This window comes from Pseudophryne corroboree, chromosome 2, assembly GCF_028390025.1.
Source record: "Pseudophryne corroboree isolate aPseCor3 chromosome 2, aPseCor3.hap2, whole genome shotgun sequence".
Lineage (NCBI taxonomy): Eukaryota > Metazoa > Chordata > Amphibia > Anura > Myobatrachidae > Pseudophryne > Pseudophryne corroboree.
Window position 1 is genome coordinate 375,423,309 of NC_086445.1, and position 24,365 is coordinate 375,447,673.

The window sequence follows — 24,365 nt, forward strand, 5'->3', positions numbered from 1 at the left end:
CTACCATCGTTTGCACCCATTACTGCCCTAACCAAAAAGGGGTCTGACCCAAGTCTCTGGTCTTCCGAAGCTGTAGGAGCGTTTGCCCGGTTGAAATCAGCCTTTATGTCTGCTCCGGTACTCCAACAACCGAATTTCTCAAAACCATTCTTCTTGGAAGTCGATGCTTCTTCAGTAGGCATCGGTGCCGTCCTTTCACAGTACTCTTCTGATGGGAAGTTACATCCATGTGGTTTCCATTCTCGTAAGTGCTCTCCTGCTGAACGAAACGACACCATTGGAGATCAGGAACTTTTAGCAATAAAATCTGCCCTGGAAGAATGGAGGTACTTATTGGAAGGTGCTAAACACCTAATTACTATTTACACCGATCACAAGAACTTGTTGTATATCAAGACGGCCCAGTGCTTGAATCCCCGTCAAGCTAGATGGGCGCTCTTCTTCACTCGGTTCTCGTTCGTTATTAAGTACCGGGCCGGGACTTTTAACACTGAGGCTGATGCTCTATCTCGTTCTTTAACGGCCTCGGATGAGGAGAATTCCTTTGAAAAGAGTTTCTTAGTCCAGTCTCTATTTCAGCAGCTCCCACCTCTCTGGGTCCTCCTCCTGGGAGAATGTCTGTACCAGTTAAATTTCGACCAAAGTTACTGCAGTGGGCTCACATCTCCAAGTTTTCCGGTCATCCTGGAGTTCAAAAAATGTGTGAATTTCTACGAAGGTCATATTGGTGGTGTCACAACTGAGGGCCTGAGCTGACGGGAGGCAGCCTCAGTTGTAGGGGCTGAGATGTACCGGAACCTGGGAGGTTGTATCAGACCCCTGGACATGTAAGTAACATGAATAATAACTGCCCGAAGGCGTGACCACGACAACTTGGATAAAAGTCAATGATGTTTATTATGACAACTCCGCAACACAGCAGCAGTAAAAGAAAACGTAAAAGTCAGCAAAGAATAAATACAGTTCCTGGGTACTACAGGATGGCAGGAGCCACAGGGCACTGGTAGTGTGAGATAGTTCTTATGATCTTCTAGATGGAAAGTCCTTACCAGGCCCGACTGTAGCAATGGAGATAACCCAGGATTGTGCCAGCTGGTGTTCCAGGAAAAGCTGGGTTGCTGAAGATAAAACAGCTGCTGTGGATACTGGCTGGAACCAGACTGTTGTTAGCACGGAGTGGATACTGGCTGGAACCAGTTAAATAATAAATGAACTTGGGAGCGATGAAATATGAACTGAAATGTAGAACTTGAGAGCGGAGAAATAATAATACCGGTGGAGAGTGGTAAAGTGTAGAAAGGACACCGGCCCTTTAAGGGAAGCTGTACTCTGCTGGAAGCTGAGCTGGAAGCAGGTAATGTTGTAGCTGGAAACAAATGAATCCACAATGGATTGGAGAGTCAGGCTACACCGCAGGTGGAATGCTGGTGCGGGTCTCTATGGTGGAAGTCTTGAGACAGGAGCTGGAACCTGGAAGACAATCACAGGAGAGAGACAAACAGGAACTAGGTTTGACAACCAAAGCACTGACGCCTTCCTTGCTCAGGCACAGTGTATTTATACCTGCAGCAAGGAAGGGATTGGCTAGGCAATTATGCAGATTAACAATACTGACAACAGATTGGAGGAAATGATCAGCTGACAGAATCCAAGATGGCTGCGCCCATGCAGACACTTGGAGGGAAGTTTGGTTTGTAATCCATGTGGTAATGAAAACAGTAATGGCGGCGCCGGCCACTGGAGACAGGAGACGCCAGGCTGACAAGTGCACATCCAACCACGCGGACACAGCGGAGGCCGCGGCTGACGTAATCGCCACTCTGACACTCTGCATGCAGAAGCTCAGGGACGGCGGCGGAGGCCGCGGGAGACGCCATGCCAGATGTAATAAGGCGTTACTGTGACAGCGTCTCAGAGAGACAGGAGAGGATGCAGGAATGTGAACATTAGGATAACAGATGGGATCCGGTCCTGGAGCGCTGAGCCAGCCTTAGGAGGCATCTGATGGGTAAGAAATGGCGTCCAGATACCCGGATCGTGACAGGTGGGACACCATGAAGAAGGATATACAAGATTATGTCAATTCATGTCCTCAATGTGCTCAGCACAAAACTCTTCGTCTGCCTCCTGTGGGGTTGCTTCGTCCACTGTCCATTCCTAAGAAACCCTGGACCCATATTTCTATGGACTTTATTACCGAATTATCCCTCTCCAAGGGTTACAATACCATCTGGGTGATTATTGACCGCTTTTCAAAAATGGCACATTTTGTTCCGTTGACCGGTTTACCAACGGCTCCCAAATTGGCTTTACTATTTATTCCTGAACACTCCCGCCTGCACGGGTTACCTCGGGAGATAGTCTCTGATCGAGGGGTACAGTTCACTGCAAGATTTTGGAGGGCCCTCTGCTCAGCCTTACAAATAAAACTCAAGTTCTCATCTGCTTACCATCCACAAACCAATGGGCAAACTGAACGTGTCAATCAAGATTTAGAGACTTTTCTCCGCGTTTATCTCTCTCCTTCACAGGACGATTGGGTGGAACTGTTACCCTGGGCCGAGTTTGCCCATAATCATCTGTACCACTCTTCCACTGGTGAGTCCCCATTCCTCATTAATTACGGATTCTATCCACGAGTCCCAGAATTACCAATTTTTCCTTCGGAGGATGTTCCTGCTGCAGCTTCCACTCTCCGGCACTTCAGTCAAATCTGGAGTAGGGTTCATGCTAATTTCAAGAAAATCTCTGGCCGCTACAAATTCTTTGCGGATAGAAAACGGCGAGCAGCACCTCAATACAAAGTTGGTGACAGGGTATGGCTCTCTACCCACAATCTTCGTTTAAGAGTACCCGCTATGAAGTTTGCTCCGAGGTTCATCGGTCCTTACCCCGTTTTGCAAGTCCTGAACCCTGTTGTCTGCAAATTGGGATTGCCTTCCCACTTTCGGGTACCAAATTCTTTCCATGTTTCTCTCCTTCGTCCCCTCATTTTAAATCGGTTTCATTCGGAGTCTCCTAGCCCAACCTCGGTAGAGACTGAAGCTGGAACAGAATTTGAAATCAAAACTATTCTTGACTCTCGTTATCTTCACAAGAATTTACAGTATCTGGTAGAATGGAAAGGTTTTGGTCCTGAGGAGAGGAGCTGGGTCAAACCTTCTGAAGTCACTGCTCCCCGACTAGTCCAGATCTTTCATTCTAAACATCCAACGAAACCAGGAAAGTGTCCAGGGGCCACTCCTAGAGGAGGGGGTACTGTCACACTCGCGGCGCTGCGGCTGCCGCGCTTACCGCTCCGGGTGCGCTGCGTCTCCCGGCGGTCGTCGCCCCGGTGGGCTCTGGGTCGTCGCATCTTGCTGGCGTTGCCTCCGGCAGGTTCCCTGGGTGTGGGCACCGCCATTGCGCCCGGCATCCACGAAAGCGTGGTGAGCGGGTGACGTCATCGGACCCTTCCGCCAATCAGGAGAGGGCGGGAAGTTCAAAGGCAGACGCCGTACAGAGCCCCGGCGCCTGAGTATCGTCTTTTCCAATGATCACCAGTGCTAGCAGCGTTCAGCGTGTTCTCAAGCGTTGCAGAGTATCTTTCAGTGGGACATTCCCTGTGCTACCAGCGTTAGAGTATCTCTCAGTGGGACATTCCCTGTGCTACCAGCGTTACAGTGTATCACTCAGTGGAACCTTCCCTGTGCTACCAGCGTTACAGTGTATCACTCAGTGGGACCTTCCCTGTGCTACCAGCATTACAGTGTATCACTCAGTGGGACATTCTCTGCGTTACCAGCGTTACAGTGTATCTCTCAGAGGGACACCTCCTGTGCTTCCAGTATTACAGGGTATCCCTAAGTGGAACGCCTCCCAAACTTCCAGAGTTACACTGAATCTCAAATTCTCATTTATTTCTTTAGCATCACTCACAAGTTCTTCATCCTTCTGTGTGCTTCAACATCGTTCTCAAATCCTCATTCATTTCTTCAGCATCGCTCACAAGTTCTTCATTCTTCTGTGTGCTTCAACATCGTTCTCAAATCTTCATTCATCTCTTCAACATCGCTCACAAGTTCTTCATTGTTCTGTGTACTTCAGCATCGCCCCCAAGCCTTGTCCACAACTAATTCTTTAGCATTACACGTCGGTTACAACGGCTAAGTTCTGCATGAGGAAAACCTACATCCGGCCATCCCTGCTCCGGCCCAGCTGTGGTTCCTCTTCCCTACCATCGGAAGAATCCCCGAGTTCTCAACACTCCCAACCCAGGTCAGTGACAAAATGTAAATCATATCAATATTTGGTGTGACCACCCTTTGCCTTCAAAATAGCAGTGATTCTTCTAGGTACACTTATACAGTTTTTGAAGGAACTCAGCAGGCAGGTTGTTCCAAACATCTTTAAGAATTAACCACAGATCTTCTGTGGCTGTAGGCTTGCTCAGATCCTTCTGTCTCTTCATGTAATCCCAGACAGACTCGATGATGTTGAGATCAGGGCTTTGTTGGGATCATATCATCACTTCCAGGACTCATTGTTCTTCTTTACACTGAAGATAGTTCTTAATGACATAAGCTGTATGTTTTGGGTCGTTGTCCTGCTGAAGAATAAATTTGGAACCAATCAGACATCTCTCTGATGGTACTGCATGATGGATAAGTACCAGTCTGTATTACAGCGGCGGAGTGAGCTCAGTGGCAGGGGTGCCCCTGTCTTTATCGGCACTGCTGTCTAAGATAGCAAGCTGATGTGCAGTGCAATGTATCAGTTGCACTGACCATTCCGACACCTGCACCTATCGATTTCGACACCCGCAGGTGTTGCTGCCTATACACCACAACAGAGACAGTGATATCCTTGGCTGCGGCGGCTGCCGGCTGCATGTGAGATCTCGGGCTGATCTCAAGGCTAATGTGCTGTGGTGATGATCGCCGGAGGAGGGGGTTTTCAATCCCCCGCTCCGGCAGACAAGATGTTAATACATCTTGTCGGTATAGCCTCCTGCTTTGCCTCGGTAATGAGGCAAAGCAGGAAGTGCTATAGTGGCACAATCCCTGCCACAGTAATACATCTCCCCCATAGTGTTCAGTTATTCAGCCATTCGTGACTTGGTTATTATGTATTTCACCTGCATCTCAGTGATCAATAAATCCGGGACTTGGTGAGTTAGGATACCAGCTATTTGGGACTTTGTTTAATATTTCATTCCAGCCAGATTTCTCTTCAGAACTACTGACCTCAGCCAGTAAACTCCAGTAACAGCTCCAGCTAGCCATTAAGCGCCTACCTGGATCTTGTTACCTGTTGCTTAGCTACTTGCTTAAACATTGCACAACCTTGTATGACAATAAAACCTTACTATTTTAAGTTAACCATAGTATTGGTTCTTGTGAGTGTGCTCATACAGGGAATTCTCCACAGGAATCCTGACAGTATGAACTGTATGAACTGGCCACTTAAGTGCAAGAGCAGGAAAGGTATTTTGCAGTCTGCCTGAGAAAGTTTTCTCCCCGCATGTTAACTGTTCAGGTCCTGGGACATCATTTTCTTCAGACTCTGTATGACTGGGGGTTTTCAAAGAAAAGCTGGACCAATTCCAAACTTTGAAAGCCAGTATATTACTTATATTACCTGAGTTTTAGGGGAGACTGGTGAACCCCATTAAACGGGCTTCAGAAAATGAAGTTTCTTGTGATTCTGGGACTATTCATGTTAGGCGTTCTTCTCCTGCATAGAGTAAAGGCAGGGTCCACAACCTAGTCTCTCAGAAACTGAATGCCAGCACAGTAGGGACAACAAACTCTGCTTGTATTGCGGTGGTCCAGAAAATTTTATTCTAGCCTGTCCCATTTGGAAACCAAGAGATGGCTTCAGAGCGCAACCCCAAGTTTCAAGTACCATCAGATTAGGGGCTTCCGGGTCTACATGACACAAGAAAGAGGGCCCAAATATCTCACCCAACGAATGGCTTTAAGGTTTCCACCCCAGAAGGTTCCTCTACTGCCTCAGTGCTTTTTCCAAAGCTACAAATGCCAGGGCGCCAGCTCAAGTTCTAAGCATCACCATCGATCTCAATGAAGGACTTCAGTCTGAAAGTCCAAAGTCTTCCGCCCAATAGGGGGTACTGAGCCTGTCACCTCAGATGGGGGTTCAAAGTCTGACGGTCCCAAGAAGGGACTTCTGCATGCCACCTCTGAAAGGAGTTCAAAGCCTGATTTGCCCCACAAAAGTGCCGTAGCCCCAGGAGGAGTCTCTTGTGCCATAGCCCCAGGACAGCATCCAGTGCATCAGCCAAAGAGGAGGGTCCAGTGCTTCAGCCAAACAGGGGGCGTCCAGTGCTTCAGCCAAACAGGGGGCGTCCAGTGCTTCAGCCAAACAGGGGGCGTCCAGTGCTTCAGCCAAACAGGGGGCGTCCAGTGCTTCAGCCAAACAGGGGGCGTCCAGTGCTTCAGACAAACAGGGGGCGTCCAGTGCTTCAGCCAAACAGGGGGCGTCTAGTGCTTCAGCCAAACAGGGGGCGTCCAGTGCTTCAGCCAAACAGGGGGCGTCCAGTGCTTCAGCCAAACAGGGGGCGTCCAGTGCTTCAGCCAAACAGGGGGCGTCCAGTGCTTCAGCCAAACAGGGGGCGTCCAGTGCTTCAGCCAAACAGGGTGCGTCCAGTGCTTCAGCCAAACAGGGGGCGTCCAGTGCTTCAGCCAAAGAGGGGGCATCCAGTGCTTCGACCAAAGAGGGGACGTCCAGTGCCTCAGCCAAAGAGGAAACTCCAAGTGTCCTGCCCAAGGAGGGGGCTTTAAAACATGCTATCCCAGTCAAGGTCTCCTGTCTGTCAGCCCCAGCCAGGATCTCCAGCCCACAAGCTCCTAGAGGGAAACTGTCTCTACGACCAGCCACTGTTTTCTAGTGTCCCCTTAGTACTGCCTCGCTGGCAACCCACTCAAGTTTTGCTCTTGTCTTCGGGCATGAGGACCCACCTACCCTTGCCTCAGGCGTGAGGATCCCAGTTTTGCCCTTGCATCTGGGTTGAGGTTTCATTCACTGTCTCGAGTACTGCCTAGTCGGCCACCTGTCTGAGTGCTCTAATGGTTCTTCTGTCTTTTAGCAGCAGTAATCTTCCATCATTAGAGGTTCAAGAGGGGTTGGTTTCCTTACCCAGTGTTCATGGGTGCCAGGATTCTGTTTCGAGGTTCCTGCCCAGCCAGGTCCATCTGAGGTTCCTATCCATCTGGATCCGTTTTCGGTCCAGTCTCCTGAGTATCCAGCACCGCCTCAACACTTCGAGTGCCTAGCGACTGTTCGGCTACCAGATATGACTCCAGAAGAGATTCCGAGGAGCTTGTCATGGGACATCTAGGATTACTTGGATTTAACTGCTCATGTCGCGTCCTCCTGGGTCTCCAGTGCCAGGTCTTTAAAGTCTCTTCACCATTAGCCGTTCTTGCTAGGATTCTCCAATGCCAGCTCTGGGATTCCAGAGGTCGGCTTGGAAGTGGGTTTCCTTCAGCTTCAGCCAATGGTTCCTACTGGGAAGTCTGCGAGGAGGAGGAAAAAGAAAACAACTGAGTTGAGGGTCTTTGTTGGGCTTTCTTGGCAACATAAGAATATCCTATTATGGCCTTTACCCATTCATTCGGACACAGATTTTTATTGAGCGTCTAGAATCAGCTCCTTGGAGAAGGGTGTAGTCACAACCTGTGCAGTTCCCTGCCTGGGGTGTCATTCCCTGCTCTGGTGCTTTTAGCACACTCTGGTCTGTATCCCAGCAGTTTGTGGTAATCAGCTGATACTGCAGCTGTGAGCAGCATCTGAGGTCCCTTATTTAAACCTGCTTTACAAGCTCCCTGGTGCCCGTTCATTAAGTCAGTTCTACCTTAATGTCTGCGCTTAAGGTCACGTTCCCAATTGTACCAACTCTACCTGTGTCTTCACCAGCTATCCAGAACTTGTTCAGTTTATGATTTCTCCTTACTTCTATATTCTCATCAAATAAGCTATCCGGAACATAACTCTGCATGTCAGAGTTCAATTATTCAGCCATCCGGGACATTGGGGGCAATTCAGACCTGATCGCTGGGCTGCTAACTTTGCTGTCCTGCGTTCAGATAGTCACCACCCAAGGGAAGTGTATATTCACCCCGTGCAAGTGTGCGATCGCATGTGTACGCGAGTTGCAAAAATCCAGTGTGTGCAGTCTGTGCGCAGTCCAGGACTTACTCCTCCAGTGCAATGAGAACAAGCTGATTGGGGCTGGAGCGGACGTTAGACACCCTCCCTGACAATGATTACGAACGCCTGCTTTTTCCCGGACACTCCCAGTAAATGTCCAGTTACCACCCACAAATGGCCTCTTCCTGTAAATCACCTTGCGAACGCCTGTGCGATCGGAATTTTCGCACGATCCTGTCGCTGTATGGCGATGCCTGTTGTTTGATGACGTACGTGCGCATTGCGATGCATACACATGTCTATAGCTAATCGCCCGCTGTGCATAAACGCATAGCAGCGACCAGATCTGAATCACCCCCTTTGACTGCATCTCCATGTTCAGTTATTCAGCCATCCGTGACTTGATGATTATTTCACTTGCATCTCAGTGTTCAATTAATCAGTCCTCTGGGACTTGGTTTATTATACCAGCTATTTGGGACTTTCGGCAATTCAGGTTGCATTGCAAATTCTGCTAAGTAGCAGAATTTGCAATCCATGTGAACGCATGCTGGGGGCCGCCCATCACAGGGCAAGGTCGCCCAGCATGCTGACCGCTGCCTCCCCGCCTTGATGAATCAGAAATTGCGATCGCATCACAAATGTCTGCTTCATCGTAGAAATTAAGGTTGCATCCTGCTGGCGCAGTAGGCCTGCTGCCATCTTTCTGATTGCGGCAGCTGCATGTGACATAACGCAGCCACCGCGATCTTTGCTCACACCACGCCCCCGGTTTCTACCACACCGCCTATGTTTCCCTGCAACGCTTTGTCTAGGAAACGTAGCGTTGCTGCCCCCCCCCCCCCCCCCCCCCCTTCCTTCCCTGCAGAAAAGTCCGGCGCAGGACTTTCCTTTTAGCAATTTTTGTGGTTGGATGGCGATTAGCGATCCAACCTTAATCAGCCCCATTGTTTAGTATTGTATTCCAGCCAGATTACTCTGCAGCACTACTTGTCCCAGCCAATAAACTCCAGTAACAGCTCCAGCTAGCTATACTTATTAAGTGCCTACCTTGATCATGTTACCTGTTGCTTAGCTACCTGCTTAAACATTGCACAACTATGTACGACAATAAAACCTTACGATTTCAAGTTAATCATAGTATTGGTTCTTGTCAGTGTGTTCATACAGGGAATTCTCCACTAGAATTGTGACAAAATACACTATACAATTACATAGCTACACATATACAGTATTAATGATGGGAACAATCTTTATCTCTATAAATGCTGTCAATTTATTCACTCATTTCACAGAATTACATTTTTCACAGATCATTAAAAAAATCTACAAGGAATAATTATAATGATAGCACAAGCTATTAAACTGTGAGCCCAGCCTCACCTTGTCACACATATCATCTGCTGACCCAGAGATGAATAATGATGGCCTTGTTACGCGGACAAGATCTTCATCTCGCAGCTTTCCTTTTGCATTTGGAGGGTGTAGTGGATATGACAGGCAAATCAGCCCTTGGATGAAGCCGTCCTCTTCTTCACAAGCTGCTCTCATTACTGAAGTGGCAGCACGAGAGCCCATAGACCGTCCTTTACAGGAGAGACACTGCAGCTTTATTCTACATAAATGTTAATGTGCTGTCATTTTTAAACAACTCACTTAAATGTCTGAGATCTAGTGCACACTGCTTGCTAGAATATTAATGTGTAAAAAAACCTACACTGCATTGGTTTTTCATAAATTTCAACATATAGCACCTGTTTCGGAGTTGTAGGTAAACCCGATGGTTTACATTCATATCTGATGGTGGGTGCATTGCGCATGTGCAGCCTGGGTCCTACGTTGTCACTCGCAGTGCCCTCTAAGCTGCAGCCTGTCAATCAGGCTGTGGCTCTTTGGCAGAGGGGCGAGGGCATTGCTGGTCAGCATTTTTAAGGTTTTCCGATGCTGCCTTCCTGACTCCGGCAGCGTGAGCAGCCAGGCCATCCGGAGTAACTTGAGGGTCCCTGAGGTGGCCGATGTTCACGCAAGTGATCTGATGCTGTGTTCTCGAACGCAGCACTGGATCACAGAAGAACGCAGGAGGCGTCTGTTGCCGCTTTTTAATAATTTATCAGTGGCAGCTGCGATAACTGTCACAGCTGCCACTGCCATAGTGTGATACCTGGAATCAGCCCCATAGCCAATAAAAAAAACATAACGCCTGTCGGTTGCTTGAAAATGAAAAGAGCACATTTTAAACCAGCGTTTCAAATAAAAACAGAGGTTTTAGCTAAGCTACGCACCACTTTAAAGGGACCTTGGACAGCATAAATAGGACTACAATGGTTTACATGCATATTCAAAAACTGAGGGTAAAGCAAAGTAGGTGGTAGTTCCCAAGCCTCTGTCAAGGTAATACTTCTTCAATTATTAGTAAAAATGATCTCTGTAAAGCGCTGCGGAATATGTGTGCGCTATATAAATAACTGGTAATAAATACATTTAGAAATGGAGGATGACATTCACCAGATAAATTCTAGACTTAAAAATAAATTCTTTTGTTTGTTTTTTCAAGTGTGAAAAGCACCTTTTGGGAATGCACTGCTGTAGCAGCTGCAACTATATACTGATGCTAGTAATAGCCCTTCCCCTGGAGTACAAGGATGTGTCCGACTGTGGAAGGACTGAGACTTTCAGTGTCTTTAGACGCAACAATCCCGCTTGTGCACCTTTAGACCCACCATCAAAACATGCACCAGACCCATGATAGGTGCAGATTCTCCACCTGAATACAGACTCCTATGTGACCAATTCTGCATCTCTGTACGCAGCCACTATCGGCAACACTCCCATCACACACCATAGGATGGACCATGTCCATGCATCCGCTTAGTCACCTCCCTGTCACAGCGTGGATGATCAAAAGCCTCCTGCTCAAATCTATGACATGTGATGGTCTCCCTGGTCCATCTTCATCATGCAAGTTTGTCCGTCCATTATTGAACACTACTGAGCCTCATTTTGACTTGTTTTAAGGACATTACATCAAAGTTGGATCAGCCTGTAGTGTGTTTTTCCACTTTCATTTTGAGGGGGACTCCAAATCCAGACGTCCATGGGTTAATACATTTGATTTCCATTGATAATTTTTGTGTGATTTTGTTGTCAGCACATTCAACTATGTAAAGAACAAAGTATTTACCGTATATACTCGAGTATAAGCCGACTTTTTCAGCACTTTTTTTTGTGCTGAAAAAGCCACCTCGGCTTATACTCGAGTCAGTGCAGGCAGAGGCAGAGCAGTGTGAAGGAGGGACATGGAGCGCACAGCGCGCGGCGCTCCTGTGTCCCTCCTGCATCTCCGGCGGCAGCAGCGGCGGTTCTATTACAGGAAATACCCGTTCGTGACCTCTGATCACGAACCGGCACTTCCTATAATAGACCCGCCGCGGCCGCCGAAGATGCAGGAGGGACACAGGAGAGCCGCGCACGCTGTGTGCTTCGTGTCCCTCCAGAAGACAGCGCGGGATCGACGGAGGGGTAAGTAACAGCACTGTGGGGCATACCTGGCACTTGGGGAGGGAACGTATCTGGCAGCACTGTGGGGGCATATCTGGCAGCACTGTGGGGGCATATCTGGCAGCACTGTGGGGGCATAACTGGCAGCACTGTGGGGGCATAACTGGCAGCACTGTGGGGGCATATCTGGCAGCACTGTGGGGGCATAACTGGCAGCACTGTGGGGGCATATCTGGCAGCACTGTGGGGGCATATCTGGCAGCACTGTGGGGGCATATCTGGCAGCACTGTGGGGGCATATCTGGCAGCACTGTGGGGGCATAACTGGCAGCACTGTGGGGGCATAACTGGCAGCACTGTGGGGGCATATCTGGCAGCACTGTGGGGGCATATCTGGCAGCACTGTGGGGGCATAACTGGCAGCACTGTGGGGGCATATCTGGCAGCACTGTGGGGGCATATCTGGCAGCACTGTGGGGGCATATCTGGCAGCACTGTGGGGGCATAACTGGCAGCACTGTGGGGGCATAACTGGCAGCACTGTGGGGGCATATCTGGCAGCACTGTGGGGGCATATCTGGCAGCACTGTGGGGGCATATCTGGCAGCACTGTGGGGGCATATCTGGCAGCACTGTGGGGGCATATCTGGCAGCACTGTGGGGGCATATCTGGCACTATGAGGGCATATCTGGCACTGAGGGCTGTGTACGGCTAGAGCTGCATTTCCCACCCTAGGCTTATACTCGAGTCAATAAGTTTTCCCAGGTTTTTGTGGTAGAATTAGGTGCCTCGGCTTATATTCGGGTCGACTTATACTCGAGTATATACGGTAATAAGAATATTTCATTCATTCAGATCTAGGATGTGTTATTTTAGTGTTCCCTTTATTTTTTTGAGCAGTATATATATATATATATATATATATATATATATAAAAAAACAAAGTAGTAGACTGGCACTCACTTAATAAGCAACATAATGCCCGGTGCCCTCAGCAAATAAAGTTAGACACATGCATAGAACAGAGGAGAAACGGCACTCACGGCTGCATGTAAATAAGTACAAGGACCACAGCAGTACATATCAACGTTCCAATTCCAAAGAATTTTCGTCAGGATACAGATGTTCTGTATCCTGACGAAAATTCTTTGGAATTGAAACGTTGATATGTACTGCTGTGGTCCTTGTACTTATTTACATGCAGCCGTGAGTGCCGTTTCTCAAGTACAAGGACCACAGCAGTACATATCAACGTTTCAATTCCAAAGAATTTTCGTCAGGATACAGAACATCTGTATCCTGACGAAAATTCTTTGGAATTGGAACGTTGATACGTACTGCTGTGGTCCTTGTACTTATTTACATGCAGCCGTGAGTGCCGCTTCTCCTCTGTGTATGTATGTATATGTATATATATATATATATATATATATATATATATATATATATATGTATATATATATATATAGACAGGCAAAGATGCGGCACTCACGAACACTTTTGAAATAAGTCACAGACCCGGTTCAGGTATAGTCAACGTTTCAATCCTATTTATGGATTTTCGTCAGGAACAAGCATAGTACATGTACAACAAAACTCACCTTATATCCCCATTCACCAATGACCCCCAGGTGGACAGCTGCTCGCTCCGGCGCGGGAGTCCGCAAGCACTGTCGCCGAGTAGTGACGTCATCGCGTATCCGCGCGACGCACATCCAATGCTGCCATGGCAACCTGGCGGCTGTAAACAAAAGAGGAACGATAGTAACCGCTGCCCCACTGTTATCTGTCAGCAAAGTGCTGTAGAGATCAACGTTGCCATGACAGCATGTACAAATACATCATATACATTGAACAACTTTAGATGGAACTAAACAAATAGTACATCCCACTGCAACACAGAGTAATCACTATATCCAAATCTTGGTTCTGTGTAGCAATGCTTAATTCAACACCATGGATACATAGTTACCATGCAGATCGATCGTTGCCATGGTAACGCAACACAACTCAATTGTAATTGAGAAAAAACATGAAAAAATAATAAAAAAGTAATAAAATAATAAAAATTCAGAAATATAAAGGAAAACAAATACATGATCAGTGTAAAGCAACGCTAACTACACAACCAACAGGTTAATGTAATAGTGTCGCATACATCAGCCTAAAAAATAGACAAACATGCAGATTCAGGCAAATGTAGAAAAAGTGATGGCATCATTCAAACCCTTAGGACTAATCACATCTAGGCGAAAAATCCATTCAGCCTCCCGTTTGAGTAACATTGCATTGCGATCGCCCCCCCTGCGTAGCGGGGGGATATGGTCGATCATTCTGTATCTAAGGCTATTTAAGGGGTGCTTGGCTAACAGGAAGTGTCGTGCTACTGGTTGCTCACTAGAGCCATTATTAATGGCCAAACGGATGGCAGAGCGATGTGCCCCCATCCTTTCTTTAAATTTTCTCTGGGTTTTCCCAATATAGGAAAAACCGCAGGGGCACAGTAGTTGGTAAACAACATGAGAACTTTCACAAGTCAGATGAAAATTAATCTTGTATTTTGTACCCAAATGAGGGTGACAGAAGGTGTCACCTGCAATGAGAAAGCTACAGGTGGTGCAAGGACACTTAAAGCATCCATTCTGTTTTTTAGCCAAAAAATTCCTACTGTCATTGCTTCTATGCATTGATATATCTGTTTTGACCAATAGATCTCTCAAATTTTTAGGTCGTGAATAACACGTCATTAATGTAGTATTGGCCAGTCCTATATCTGGGTCTGATGTTATGATTGGCCACAATTTTTTGGATGCATGAGTGGTTTTAGATGATTGGGTATTAAATTTATTAACCCAATGTAATCTATTGGAGTTTTGTTTAGGTATCTGTTTTAGTAATAATTTTTGTCTATCCAGAGACATTGCTTTATTTTTAGCTAGCAATAAAGATTTTAAATGATACCCCCGATGAAGAAATTTACCAATAAGCCAATCAATCTGGTCAGATGCTTGGGAAATGTCACTATTAATTCTAATGATGCGTACCATTTGAGAAAAGGGGAGCCCCATTTTTAAATTCAGTGGATGACAACTCTGAAAGTGAAGGAGTGAGTTCCTATCTGTCTCTTTGGAAAATAATGTGGTAGCAATGTTACCCCCTTGTAAAATAATTTTTACATCCAGAAACTTGATGTTAGATTGGCTCATCTCAAAAGTTAATTTAACCGGTGAAGTAGAGGCATTATGAGCCTCCAGTAATGATTTTAGCTCAGTATCTGAACCTACCCAGATGAGTAACAGATCATCAATAAATCTGGTATATAGCAAGATTTTTTCAGCCACAGCAGGATTATCAAAGAATAATGATTTTTCTACATCAAACATGTATGTGTTAGCATAACTGGGGGCCACGGAAGATCCCATGGCACACCCAGTTATTTGAAGGAAAAACTTATTGTCAAACATAAAGAAATTGCGCTTTAACACTAATTCCAGCATTTGCAACAAACAATCTACATGGATCTCAGGGTACACATTATGTTGCAGAAGTAAGCCCCTCACTGCAGCGATCCCTTCCACATGGGGGATGACTGTGTAGAGGCTGGAAACATCAGCCGTAACAAGCCAAGCCCCAGGTGGAATAGACCCCACAGCTTCCAATTTATTCAGCAGAGAGGTGGTGTCCAATAAGAAATTACAATGCTGCTGAACTAACGGTTGAAGAACAGAGTCCAGAAATATAGACGTGGGCTGGAACAAGGAACCCCTGGCCGACACAATAGGGCGACCAGGTGGAGGAGTCAGACCTTTATGGATCTTCGGCAAGGTGTAGAGTAGCGGAGTAATGGGAAATTTTGGCAATAAGATATCAAAGATCCGATCATCAATCAATTTGATATCTCTGGCATGTATTAACACCTCACGAAGCTCCGTCATAAAGGCGGTTGTAGGATTATTAATAAGGGGTTGATAAACTTGACTGTCCTCCAATTGGCGGTAGATTTCCAACTTATAATCATATAGGTCCTGCAGGACCACGCCACCCCCTTTATCCGCCGGACGAATCACCAATTGATGGTTAGAAGAAAGAGATTTAATGGCATCCCGTTCTAGTTTGGTGAGATTCAGATGTGGTAGACTCTGTTCATTGTTATTATATGACATAACATCTTGATCAAGTAGCCTGATGAATGTTTTAATGGATGCATTATTGGATGGTGGATCGAAATTAGAGCCTTTTTGTAAGCGTTTAAGTTGTGGTGGTATAGGGTTTTGTATAGATGTTATAGGAGGAGCCTCCTTCTTATGAAAAAATTCTTTGACTTTTAGTTGTTTCTGAAGGCAAAATTTCTCCATTTGCCAATCAAATGCATTAAAGCCAGTAGATGGAATAAAGGAAAGTCCTTTGGAAAGAAGGCTTGTTTCACTGGGACTTAGATCGTGCGATGAGAGATTAAAAACTATTTCTTCTTGAGTTGCACAGGTGGTTTGGTGCCAGGGTTTTTGTCTCCTGTTCTGGCCCCCTCGCCTATTGAATCGTCTGGTTCTCTTCTTCCCCGGTTCCTGGTTGCTGCCGCTAAAGGGATGAATTCCTTATTTCTTCTGCGGTATGATTTGGGTTTATCAGCTTCACTCGCCGTGCTGTTACCTCCCTCTTGTGAGGATTCTGTATCTAAATTGCCTTTAGGGTACCGATTTCTGCGGAGAAAGGGTCTACGTTCCGTATTCTGCTGGCCCCTCGAGTTGTTCCCTGTTAACCATCTGTACACCTGATGGTGTTCATAATCAAGGGTAACTTTAGATAATTTCTCACGTTTGTATTTCAGCACATCTCTTTTATATATGGCAAGTTGATTACCCAATTTGTTCAACCAGTCATTATCCGGGTCGGTTTGCAGACAAGGCAAATGTTTAGACTCAAAGGTCACAATTTTGCTCTGGATATTAGAGTGTTCTTTCTTGGATTGTTCCACAACTAATAGCATAAGGTCGAATGAACATTTATTTAAAATATTGATCCATTTCTTGCAGAAACTAGGATCAAAACGACCTATTGTGGGGCAATTCCGAACCCTAAATCCCCTTGGGATCTGCTTAGCACGGAAATAGTCACTCAATGATACTGCATGGAGATGAAAATCAATCTCCTTCTTTTTTAAGGTTAATAAATCCCGATAAATAATCTCATTAGGTAAACCCTCAGTTTGATCCACCATGTGTTCTTGATGTAAAATGCATTCTGTTTCAGTTTCAGAATAGCTAAAAGTGTCATGCAGTGGAACTAGCAGCGGGTTAAAATGTTCCTCATTAATATCAGCTGATTCTGCCATATTGATCACAAATTGCAGTCTAATCCACCAACCACAAATATAATACACAATCCGTGCAAATAGTGCAGATAAAAATAAAGTGCAGTGTGACTCACACACCTATCTCCTTTCAAGAAAGTCAATAGTCAAAAGCAAATGTTCCAAAGATACAAGTAAACGATATGGCGAGGGTGCCCTGATTCGTTTGTGTGATACAACACACACAAACCAATATTCACAATGCAGTTTACCCGGCACTCCACCTGTAATGAAGCTGGTTCTGGTGCCCTCATAAGAAGAGTATAGACAGGCAAAGATGCGGCACTCACGAACACTTTTGAAATAAGTCACAGACCCGGTTCAGGTATAGTCAACGTTTCAATCCTATTTATGGATTTTCGTCAGGAACAAGCATAGTACATGTACAACAAAACTCACCTTATATCCCCATTCACCAATGACCCCCAGGTGGACAGCTGCTCGCTCCGGCGCGGGAGTCCGCAAGCACTGTCGCCGAGTAGTGACGTCATTGCGTATCCGCGCGACGCACGTCCAATGCTGCCATGGCAACCTGGCGGCTGTAAACAAAAGAGGAACGATAGTAACCGCTGCCCCACTGTTATCTGTCAGCAAAGTGCTGTAGAGATCAACGTTGCCATGACAGCATGTACAAATACATCATATACATTGAACAACTTTAGATGGAACTAAACAAATAGTAGTGATTACTCTGTGTTGCAGTGGGATGTACTATTTGTTTAGTTCCATCTACTACTCGGCGACAGTGCTTGCGGACTCCCGCGCCGGAGCGAGCAGCTGTCCACCTGGGGGTCATTGGTGAATGGGGATATAAGGTGAGTTTTGTTGTACATGTACTATGCTTGTTCCTGACGAAAATCCATAAATAGGATTGAAACGTTGACTATACCTGAACCGGGTCTGTGACTTATTTCAAAAGTGTTCGTGAGTGCCGCATCTTTGCCTGTCTATACTCTTCTTATGAGGGCACCAGAACCAGCTTCATTACAGGTGGAGTGCCGGGTAAACTGCATTGTGAATATTGGTTTGTGTGTGTTGTATCACACAAACGAATCAGGGCACCCTCGCCATATCGTTTACTTGTATCTTTGGAACATTTGCTTTTGACTATTGACTTTCTTGAAAGGAGATAGGTGTGTGAGTCACACTGCACTTTATTTTTATCTGCACTATTTGCACGGATTGTGTATTATATTTGTGGTTGGTGGATTAGACTGCAATTTGTGATCAATATGGCAGAATCAGCTGATATTAATGAGGAACATTTTAACCCGCTGCTAGTTCCACTGCATGACACTTTTAGCTATTCTGAAACTGAAACAGAATGCATTTTACATCAAGAACACATGGTGGATCAAACTGAGGGTTTACCTAATGAGATTATTTATCGGGATTTATTAACCTTAAAAAAGAAGGAGATTGATTTTCATCTCCATGCAGTATCATTGAGTGACTATTTCCGTGCTAAGCAGATCCCAAGGGGATTTAGGGTTCGGAATTGCCCCACAATAGGTCGTTTTGATCCTAGTTTCTGCAAGAAATGGATCAATATTTTAAATAAATGTTCATTCGACCTTATGCTATTAGTTGTGGAACAATCCAAGAAAGAACACTCTAATATCCAGAGCAAAATTGTGACCTTTGAGTCTAAACATTTGCCTTGTCTGCAAACCGACCCGGATAATGACTGGTTGAACAAATTGGGTAATCAACTTGCCATATATAAAAGAGATGTGCTGAAATACAAACGTGAGAAATTATCTAAAGTTACCCTTGATTATGAACACCATCAGGTGTACAGATGGTTAACAGGGAACAACTCGAGGGGCCAGCAGAATACGGAACGTAGACCCTTTCTCCGCAGAAATCGGTACCCTAAAGGCAATTTAGATACAGAATCCTCACAAGAGGGAGGTAACAGCACGGCGAGTGAAGCTGATAAACCCAAATCATACCGCAGAAGAAATAAGGAATTCATCCCTTTAGCGGCAGCAACCAGGAACCGGGGAAGAAGAGAACCAGACGATTCAATAGGCGAGGGGGCCAGAACAGGAGACAAAAACCCTGGCACCAAACCACCTGTGCAACTCAAGAAGAAATAGTTTTTAATCTCTCATCGCACGATCTAAGTCCCAGTGAAACAAGCCTTCTTTCCAAAGGACTTTCCTTTATTCCATCTACTGGCTTTAATGCATTTGATTGGCAAATGGAGAAATTTTGCCTTCAGAAACAACTAAAAGTCAAAGAATTTTTTCATAAGAAGGAGGCTCCTCCTATAACATCTATACAAAACCCTATACCACCACAACTTAAACGCTTACAAAAAGGCTCTAATTTCGATCCACCATCCAATAATGCATCCATTAAAACATTCATCAGGCTACTTGATCAAGATGTTATGTCATATAATAACAATGAACAGAGTCTACCACATCTGAATCTCACCAAACTAGAACGGGATGCCATTAAATCTCTTTCTTCTAACCATCAATTGGTGATTCGTCCGGCGGATAAAGGGGGTGGCGTGGTCCTGCAGGACCTATATGATTATAAGTTGGAAATCTACCGCCAATTGGAGGACAGTCAAGTTTATCAACCCCTTATTAATAATCCTACAACCGCCTTTATGACGGAGCTTCGTGAGGTGTTAATACATGCCAGAGATATCAAATTGATTGATGATCGGATCTTTGATATCTTATTGCCAAAATTTCCCATTACTCCGCTACTCTACACCTTGCCGAAGATCCATAAAGGTCTGACTCCTCCACCTGGTCGCCCTATTGTGTCGGCCAGGGGTTCCTTGTTCCAGCCCACGTCTATATTTCTGGACTCTGTTCTTCAACCGTTAGTTCAGCAGCATTGTAATTTCTTATTGGACACCACCTCTCTGCTGAATAAATTGGAAGCTGTGGGGTCTATTCCACCTGGGGCTTGGCTTGTTACGGCTGATGTTTCCAGCCTCTACACAGTCATCCCCCATGTGGAAGGGATCGCTGCAGTGAGGGGCTTACTTCTGCAACATAATGTGTACCCTGAGATCCATGTAGATTGTTTGTTGCAAATGCTGGAATTAGTGTTAAAGCGCAATTTCTTTATGTTTGACAATAAGTTTTTCCTTCAAATAACTGGGTGTGCCATGGGATCTTCCGTGGCCCCCAGTTATGCTAACACATACATGTTTGATGTAGAAAAATCATTATTCTTTGATAATCCTGCTGTGGCTGAAAAAATCTTGCTATATACCAGATTTATTGATGATCTGTTACTCATCTGGGTAGGTTCAGATACTGAGCTAAAATCATTACTGGAGGCTCATAATGCCTCTACTTCACCGGTTAAATTAACTTTTGAGATGAGCCAATCTAACATCAAGTTTCTGGATGTAAAAATTATTTTACAAGGGGGTAACATTGCTACCACATTATTTTCCAAAGAGACAGATAGGAACTCACTCCTTCACTTTCAGAGTTGTCATCCACTGAATTTAAAAATGGGGCTCCCCTTTTCTCAAATGGTACGCATCATTAGAATTAATAGTGACATTTCCCAAGCATCTGACCAGATTGATTGGCTTATTGGTAAATTTCTTCATCGGGGGTATCATTTAAAATCTTTATTGCTAGCTAAAAATAAAGCAATGTCTCTGGATAGACAAAAATTATTACTAAAACAGATACCTAAACAAAACTCCAATAGATTACATTGGGTTAATAAATTTAATACCCAATCATCTAAGACCACTCATGCATCCAAAAAATTGTGGCCAATCATAACATCAGACCCAGATATAGGACTGGCCAATACTACATTAATGACGTGTTATTCACGACCTAAAAATTTGAGAGATCTATTGGTCAAAACAGATATATCAATGCATAGAAGCAATGACAGTAGGAATTTTTTGGCTAAAAAACAGAATGGATGCTTTAAGTGTCCTTGCACCACCTGTAGCTTTCTCATTGCAGGTGACACCTTCTGTCACCCTCATTTGGGTACAAAATACAAGATTAATTTTCATCTGACTTGTGAAAGTTCTCATGTTGTTTACCAACTACTGTGCCCCTGCGGTTTTTCCTATATTGGGAAAACCCAGAGAAAATTTAAAGAAAGGATGGGGGCACATCGCTCTGCCATCCGTTTGGCCATTAATAATGGCTCTAGTGAGCAACCAGTAGCACGACACTTCCTGTTAGCCAAGCACCCCTTAAATAGCCTTAGATACAGAATGATCGACCATATCCCCCCGCTACGCAGGGGGGGCGATCGCAATGCAATGTTACTCAAACGGGAGGCTGAATGGATTTTTCGCCTAGATGTGATTAGTCCTAAGGGTTTGAATGATGCCATCACTTTTTCTACATTTGCCTGAATCTGCATGTTTGTCTATTTTTTAGGCTGATGTATGCGACACTATTACATTAACCTGTTGGTTGTGTAGTTAGCGTTGCTTTACACTGATCATGTATTTGTTTTCCTTTATATTTCTGAATTTTTATTATTTTATTACTTTTTTATTATTTTTTCATGTTTTTTCTCAATTACAATTGAGTTGTGTTGCGTTACCATGGCAACGATCGATCTGCATGGTAACTATGTATCCATGGTGTTGAATTAAGCATTGCTACACAGAACCAAGATTTGGATATAGTGATTACTCTGTGTTGCAGTGGGATGTACTATTTGTTTAGTTCCATCTAAAGTTGTTCAATGTATATGATGTATTTGTACATGCTGTCATGGCAACGTTGATCTCTACAGCACTTTGCTGACAGATAACAGTGGGGCAGCGGTTACTATCGTTCCTCTTTTGTTTACAGCCGCCAGGTTGCCATGGCAGCATTGGACGTGCGTCGCGCGGATACGCGATGACGTCACTACTCGGCGACAGTGCTTGCGGACTCCCGCGCCGGAGCGAGCAGCTGTCCACCTGGGGGTCATTGGTGAATGGGGATATAAGGTGAGTTTTGTTGTACATGTACTATGCTTGTTCCTGACGAAAATCCATAAATAGGATTGAAACGTTGACTATACCTGAACCGGGTCTGTGACTTATTTCAAAAGTGTTCGTGAGTGCCGCATCTTTGCCTGTCTATACTCTTCTTATGAGGGCACCAGAACCAGCTTCATTACAGGTGGAGTGCCGGGTAAACTGCATTGTGTATATATATATATATATATATATATATATAACCTAAAAATAGCGCTATGTATGGAGCTCAACCTCAAGACGTACTCCCGGTTAGATGGAGTACAAAGGTACAAATGCAAAAAAAAGGGTGATGTCTAAGGGAGCTTATCTATGGTATATCTTCCAGGATTTGACCACAATTCACTTAAAAAGATTCTGATTTATTTATATTAAAATATAAAACAATCACAGTGAATGACAAATGGCTGACATAATATGCAGACATCAGATATGGAAACCGTATATTGCTGACAATGCTCAGCAGGAAGAGTGGCTTCTCCTAGTCAGCAGTCTCTTCCTGCTGAGCATTGTTTACATAAACAAAATTGTGGCTTGTAGCGAATTCAGCATTGTGTTGTTGTTTGCCTTACCGAGTCGGCACATTCAATACAAATCTAGCTGTGAATGCAGCACATTTTTTATTACATCTGTTATTGCAAGCTTGTTTTTACTGGATTATTTGTGAGATTTATACAATCATTGACTGGTCATCCATTCTTTTATGTTCTTCCGACCTTTTTGATAATGAGCCCCTAATGAAGTCCAGAAGGACAAAACGCGTTGGGTTTTGGTTCGGATATGAGAACATCGGATATGTACTAACTAAGAAAACAATATTGGATTAACGAATTGTCCGCAATATACGGTTTCCATATCTGATGTCTGCATTTTATGTCAGCCATTTGTCATTCACTGTGATTGTTTTATATTTTAATATAAATAAATCGGAATCTTTTTAAGTGAATTGTGGTCAAATCCTGGAAGATATACCATAGATAAGCTCCCTTAGACATCACGCTTGGGCTTGCTTAGAATTGTGGTTCTTAGACTTGATATACGAGAGACAACTTGAACTAGATATTCGTGAGGACACTTGGACTTGCTTGATGTTGTGGGGATCTCCAGAACTATTGGGGTGAGACCCCTATAGCCCTCATGAAAGTATTCCACCAATAGCAACTCCCCCGCTGTTCCCTTAGTGCTGGTTGCGCACACCGGTACTTAGGGGCCCCTAAGACTTAATACCTCCAGCAGTAGGAGCTCACCCAATAGTCTGAAGACCCCGGATAGCCCTGAAGAATGACTGTGATTGAGGCACACAATAGTATGGGGTGTGAGGCAAGAGCTGGATAAAACTGCCGTCAGGGTAGGTGTTACTCAATACAGGTGGTATGCAGGCTACTAGCTGGAGCAATGGAGTAGGCAGGCGGAGGGTGCCACACTAAGCCTTAGGTAGAAGCAAGCAGGGCAGGATACAGGACACTAACAGGCGAGGAGTCCGGCAGAGTAACCACAGGGCCAGTGGTTCACACAGCAGGGCATAAACTATAACAAGCACAGAGGGAATGGCCAGAAAAGGTATACAAAGGGTAACTGACCAATCAGCAAGCAGGCAGTGAAGGGAGAGCAGTTAGTCCCCAATGGCATGCAGCTGCACTGCTGCATGTCCAACTAATCCAGGCTGTGAGCTACTTCAACAGGGTTGCCCAACAACCAGAAACACTGCCTGTGTCCGGCATCCCTTTTGCTAAGTACCTGGCAGTCCAGGCGGCCGGAAGACACATAGCGTCCCGGTCGTTCAGACCTGTGTTCAGAATGGACCACCACCCAACGGACCGTAAACGACACTTGGATTGTACACTGACAGCCCTTCACACACACACACAAAGACACACAAAGACTGCAGACCTCGTCCTTCCCCACATGTGGACTACAGGCAGTCTCTCCCCACATAAATCCACCCGGACTGCAGGTTGTCCCCTCCCCTAAACAGACACATAATTACAGCCCACCCATACACACTCGCAGTCTCCGACTTGAATTGCAGGGTGACTCACCTTTGGCACTGCCACTGAAAGGAGGAGAGAGGAAACTGGAGGCTCCGCAATGGCATGAGTGGAGTTGCTGCAATTGGACTGCACAGTTCCCCTGCCTTGGCCACCTACGGTTATCTGGCGCATACTGAGCTCAGGATGAGTGCTTTCGCAGGACCTTACACACGCTTGGTTGTTGGGGGGCAGCAGACGAGCTGGCTACAGCAGGCGCAAGCGACTGGTCAGTCAGTGGCAGTTGCAGTGGGCATTGTCGCAGGTGCAGCAGACCATGACAGCGCCCTTATGGTTTGGCGCCGCTGCATATCGCACGTAAATTCAACGGCCAGCCCTGTTTGTACTGGT

At 45.4% G+C, this 24,365-nt stretch overlaps 1 protein-coding gene across 3 annotated transcripts in view; it reads right to left on the reverse strand.

Moving 5' to 3' along the window:
- Positions 1-24,365, reverse strand: part of TEX30 (testis expressed 30) — a 59,263-nt gene that overhangs the window by 5,996 nt on the left and 28,902 nt on the right. For all 3 annotated transcript variants that reach the window (XM_063953202.1, XM_063953203.1, XM_063953204.1), the window contains exon 4: positions 9,535-9,737. In XM_063953202.1, coding sequence (XP_063809272.1) covers positions 9,535-9,737 — 203 coding nt within the window. The remainder of the gene's footprint in view (positions 1-9,534; positions 9,738-24,365) is intronic.